General features: G+C 47.1%; 1 protein-coding gene across 1 annotated transcript in view; it reads right to left on the reverse strand.

Annotated features, from left to right (window-relative positions):
* The window catches only part of PAX8 (paired box 8), a 74,305-nt gene extending 69,372 nt beyond the window's left edge, over positions 1 to 4,933 (reverse strand). Inside the window, exon 1 of the mRNA XM_054575579.1 lies at positions 4,864 to 4,933. Within this exon, the coding sequence (XP_054431554.1) occupies positions 4,864 to 4,933 (70 nt within the window). The remainder of the gene's footprint in view (positions 1 to 4,863) is intronic.
* Between the last annotated feature and the right edge of the window lie 1,067 nt (positions 4,934 to 6,000).

Genomic DNA, 6,000 nt, shown 5'->3' on the forward strand with positions numbered 1-6,000 from the left:
GAGCCAAGTATGAGAAATGTCTAGTAGGACATGAATGGAGAAGAAGAAAGAGATTCAATATGTAAAGAGGGAGAAAAAAAATTCAGGTTTCAGTGACTACCCACAGGTATCCCCAAGTGACCATCACTTTTGAGGTGTCTGTCTCTATAGCTGTTAGTATGAAATGCGTGGGTCTTGGGAAGAATGGAAAATGATACAAAGCTATTTGATAAGTTGCTTTTTGGGTTCGTGTTTTCATCAGTACTTTTACTATAAAATGTGTGTGGCTTGCACCAAGATCTCTGATTTGGGGGGTTCCTTCCAATTAATCTTTCTTTGGGGCCTTTGGGGACACCTTATGTCACTTGTTATAAACTTCAGTGTCCTGAGTGGCTATCTAAGGCTGTGAGGAGAGGGGGGAGTCCATGAACTATTTTTAATATTTGGGAAATATTTGGATTATCTACAATAAAGTTCTCAGGTTAATAAAATGTTGAGTTTCTTTCCTTTGGGCTGATTTGTACCAGCTCGATAAGAATACTTACTATCTCAAATGGATTGCTCTGGTTGATATTTTTCTAAGTTTTTGATTCATAAATGATAGGGAGAGCCAATTGTTTAACAGAGCCTGTGTTTTCTAATTACCTAGGAGTTCATGGCTGGATAGTGAAGGGTCTTTGATGGACCCAGCTTGGAAACCAGAAGCAAACAATGTCACCAATTGCCCTCTCTCTACAGCCCAGGAGCTGGTGGGGCAAAACCTGTCCAAACAGGAGGGTCCTGAAGTTAACATCATGGTAGGGATTTTCTAGAAAAATCCATTCAAATCTTTTTCTGCATTAGATCATGAAGGAGAAAGGTGACATCTGTCAAGGGTGGTGTGGGACAAGGGCACCCAATGATGACTGAGAAGAGGCATATTAGGAACACAGGGACAAACTCACAGTTGATTTAGTCTGGAGCCCCCTACCCTACACTTCATTTTATTAGGAAGAAGAGGTGCAGGGAGGGTTGCGGGAGGAGAGAAAAGAAATTAAAACACTGTGAACTCTTTAATACAATCTGAGATTTACTCTGCATAATCCAGCTGTATTTTTGATAAGAAATTCATGGCTCCCCTGTCCCCAGTAACAGAACGGTGATCTTTATGGGGCCGGCGTGAGGAAGCGGGTGGGCACAGCCCCCGTCACATTAAACTGTCTCAGTGAAGAAGCAATTTGTTTGATATTAAGAGTTATAAAAATATCAGCATAGAACGGTTATGCCGGGGATATTGCAAAGCCAATCTGAATTTTAATGTAGTGTGAGCAATAAGCACCGTGTGCCCCATGCCCATGCCACACACTTGCTCTGCAAATATTTGAAGAGAAAAAGTGGAGGTTTTGAGTGTCTTGCCCTTTTTTACTTCTGTTTCATGTAGGCTCATTCCTCACCGGATGTGTGGGAGCTGGCAGGGCATCTGGGTGCCTGGGAGCAAGCTGCATTCTTGCACTGGGGACATGGCAAACACACGGCTTTCTCTCTCACCCTGTTCACGCCCCTCACGCAAAAGCAACCATCCCAATTCTGCCCAGGACTCAGCCTTCCCTGCCCACTAGCATCTCAGGGTTTTCCTTCTTTAGTTTCCTAATACAAAAGAATGCTGTTTCCCAAGCATCTCTCCCATCCGCTAAATCCATCCTAAAATGCCCTTCTTACCCCTTACCACGCTCTGATCACACCCCATCTCTTTGTCTCTCTGTGCGGCATATAGGTGCATTCTCTGACCTCTCCTCTCCATTTCCTTCTATCGCTTTTCTCATTATTTCCATCTACCATCATTCCTCTTCCTTCACCTCCCAGTCACCTCTTTCCAGCCCCTTCTCCCATAAATATCCATTCAGCCTTACAGATAGATCTTTCTGAAACATGCTAACTAATTAATTTCACTTGCACAGGGTAGGGTGCCTGCTCTGCACCAGACATTGGCTGGTGGCTGGAGGAGACACAGCTTGGGCAAGACGGGTGGTGTCTGTTCTCCAGGGACTCGAGGTGATTTTGGGAGGAGGTGGTGGGAGTGGAAGTGGTGGGGGGTGGTCCCTTTTCACTCAGAGCTGAGTGAGATAAAGGGCCCAGGAGATGCCTAGACAAAGGGCCAGAGGGGAAGTCAGGGACATGCCATAGAAGGGGTGGCTCAGCAACTGGGCCTCCAAGAAGGGAGGCAACTGACAGGTGACAGCTGGAGAACTGGGTAGAGAAGAACACACTGTAGACAGAGCAAAGACAGGCTCAGTGGGAGGATTCATGGGGGATTTTCACAAAAGAATGAGTCATCCAGCTTGGCTGAGGAGGCTCAGAGGTGTTCAGGGATGTGCCAAGGTTGTCCGACTCCCGGTTCCGGACACGTCATTACAGCACAGCAGTGATTCCCAAGGATGGTCAGGGGCCCTGGACTCTCTGAGACCCTCTCAGGAGGCCTTGGAGGTCAGCACTATTTCAGAATCATCTACCTTTGCCTTTTGCATTTGCTCACAAGTGTGCAGAGATTTTCTATTGTGTACTTGGGAAGTCTGCACATCAGTGAGCCATTTTCCCAATGACCGGTGCACGAGGTTACAAATCCTGCCTGGGTGAAACGTCCACTCAAAGTAGAGATCGATGTCTTTTTCAGTGAGAGGGCACAAACCTCATTCCACAGTGCAGTTAACCTTTAAGCAACTACCATTTGTTGATTTTTGAGGAAATATCAGGAAGGATATCCACAATTACCTGAAAGGTGATTAATATATTCCTATTTTCCAGCTACATATTTTCATGAAGCCCGTTTGTTCCATGTACGGCAACCAAACAATATTGCAACAGCCCGAACGCCAAAGCAGGTATGAGAACCCAGCTGTCGTTTATCTAGCAGACATTAAAGAGATGTGCAAACATGTACAATAATGACAGTCAGCTTACCATTTTTTGAAAATGCAGAATAAATATTGACACCTATAACCCATATAGCCAAATGCTCATGGGCTGCTAGATAATTTTTTTAAATATAAAAAGACCTTAAGATTAAAATTTTGAGAGCTGAGTGGTCAGAGTGTGTCTCGAAAAGATTATTAGTGATAAGTTTGGCGTAGAAACAACAGGCCCACTTTTTGCCCCTCCCCCGGTCCTCCCTCTCCCGCTGGCTCTGGAGCTCCCTGTGCCTCCAAACTATCCCCCTTCACAGCAGCCTCCCCTTGAACACCTCCTCAGCAGGAAGTCCCTTCCTCCCCCTTCTACCCAGCTCACCTTTCACAGCACCTTCAACCATATCACTCACTCCCTCGCTTTCCACAGATTCCAGATCCAAACTATTTGCATTCCTCCAGCCTCCCTTTCTCTGTCTGCTCTTATCTTCTTCACCTCAGACTCCCTTTCTCTATCCACTCTTATCTTCTTCACCTTAGACTCCCTTTCTAGTCCCTCGTAATTCTTTCTCAGACAAGCTCCCGGTCTCTTTTGGCACTCACCGAGGCCGCACGTGCTCCTCATCTTGGCTCACCAGCTTCTCCCCAGAGTCTCTATTTGTTGCCGCAGTGACAAGTGTCTGCCCCAGGGCTGAGCCCCAGCCCAACCCGGGTCTTCCTCTGAGGGGCATTGTGGGTCAGAGGAAGGAGGCAGACAGATCAGGCCAGAGCCCAGCAAGGAAACAGGGCAGCTTCACCCAAATCACTTGTCCTACATTTATAACATGAGGATAATAATACTAGCCTGGCAGAGTTCTTATAAAAATTAAATCAGAATGTACATATATGGCAGAGAGTAAGTGCTCATGAAGATTTGCTATTATTATCAGAGAGAAACATGATGGCAATCCGTATACATGGGTTTTACAAACTAGTTGACTATTTGTCTTGATAACTAAATTAAGGTCAACTCTAGTCTAGATCATTAGTTCTCAAAACTTCAGGTAAATCAGAATCACTTGGACAGCTTGTTGAATGTGGAGAGAAGCCCTGGAAATTCTGGTTCATAGTGTATGGCGGGATCCACACACCCATATTTCTAACCAACTCTGAATCACACCCAATACTGGCCTATGTATTTCCTGAATCTCACATTTTCCCACTATTTTATGGGGCTTTCCAGTACTTAAAAAAAAAACTGCTCAATTTGTATTTTACAATTTTTTTTATCATTTGCATTATATTGATGGAATGGCTGGCTCACATTGTGTTACCAAGCTGTCACTAAGCTCCCCCATCTCTCCCCCTTTGGCAGAGCGAGGTGTGCAGGGAGGCATGGCCACCTTGGGTGTCATTCAGTGTGGCTGAAACTTTATTTCTTTGCCTTTAAAGTGAGGATAACCATATCTTATAGGATGTTGTGGGAATTATCTGGGCTAATGCATGTGGGGGGCTTGTGTGACATACCATCGAAATTCCACTTTAATTATTTTTGTGAGAAGCCCAGTTCCCTACCCATGAAAGAGGAACTGGAGGCTGGGTCTCCAAGGCATCCGCTCTTTCTGTCCTCTCCGAACTCCCCACCACCCCAGGACAGCACTGGTCAGGGAGCGGGGCGGACGCGTGACTGGCTTCCTGCTGCATCCTCCCCTCCTATCCAGCCCTGACCAGGCCAAGCTTTTGTCCACCACTGTCACCAGCACTCAGCCGCCTCACACGTGCTCAGGGTTCTGAAGGCTAGCCATCTTGTTTGTCTTTTCTTCCTGCTTCATTCTTTGGACTTGCTTGATGTATCTTGAGCTGGAGGATCCTGATATAACCCGTATGCCCCATCATCTTACGATCTGTGGGTAATGAGGAGGTCACTGTGAACTGTGTGCTTGGCTCCTGGGGCTTAAGAGGTTGGTGTGGAAACTCAAGGCCATGCCCCCCAACCCCCATGGTTCCTCCCATCATTTCAGCCTACCTGGGTGCCGTGATGCTCTCTGGAAACCTCTGCGGTCCTCATCCGCTGATGATTCCTGCTTCTTGACCATTGTCACTCTGCTCAGGCTGCCCCTTGGAGGGTGGCTGTCACCACTTGCTCTAGATAGTCATTAGCTGAGCATCTGCAAATGGGAAAGAAAAGGCTCCTCTCTTCTTAGGCGGCTACACTATAGCGTGATGAAACAGCTTGAACCCCAAGCTGTTACAGGGCTAGTCACTGGACACATGTATGGCCTTTTCTCTGCAGAAGAGCACCTGGGCCCTGGGAAGGCTGGGCCGAGTAAGCTCAGGTGGTGTTAACTCCTCTCTGAGAAGCTGTTACCACCTGCTGCTTAGGCCCCGTGTCCTGAATTTCCTCATTGCCATGTGGTTTCCACAAAGACCCCTCACTATCATCAGATATGCCTGTGTATGTCCAAACCTCAAATTGTTTTCTCAGGATGCTTTGTAGCCCTACATAAGTCAGTCAAAAGATGTGTGGGGGCAAGGAACCCCAAGGCTCCTCCTGAGTGTAGAATTACACCCAGAGAACAGCAGAGGGGGAAAGCCCTGCCCCACCCTTCATGGGAAGAGCACCTCTAGGGAGGTTTAGAGCTAGAGTGTGCAGTGGTGGAGGGTGGAACTGGCCCTGCCTTGTGAAGAAGTTACTTTCTTTATTCTTTCTTTTGCTATTTATCTGTTTATTTGGAAGATGGCATCACAGGGTAAAACTGAAGGGAGAGGAACATGTGTTCTAGACAGATAAAGAAGCTGGGTGCACAGATGCAGGAGAGACCCATGGCAGGCCGGCAAGTCCCTGACAAGGCCCTCCTTCCCCAGCTGTCATGTGGGTGCCACTCAGTGAAAGGCAGGGGTCCAGAGTCAGGGGAATAGGAGGGAGTGGGTGATGCAAAGGTAGGGAAGAAGGACATGTTTCCAGATTGCTTCTGAGGATGAAACAAACTTGAAGAATTAAGAATTGCTCCCAGTCAGCCTTCAGAATCACTGTGTTTACCTTGGGAAGGAAGGGCACAGGCAACCCTTCTACTCAAGGAGAAGCCAGAGTGGTGTCCTTCATTCATTTCCTCATCCCCTCCCCCTTCTCTCTCTCTCTCTCTCTCTCTCTCTCTCTCACACA

The sequence above is a fragment of the Pteronotus mesoamericanus genome, unplaced genomic scaffold, assembly GCF_021234165.1.
Source record: "Pteronotus mesoamericanus isolate MK-2021 breed Mesoamerican mustached bat unplaced genomic scaffold, CSHL_Meso_final contig_311, whole genome shotgun sequence".
Lineage (NCBI taxonomy): Eukaryota > Metazoa > Chordata > Mammalia > Chiroptera > Mormoopidae > Pteronotus > Pteronotus mesoamericanus.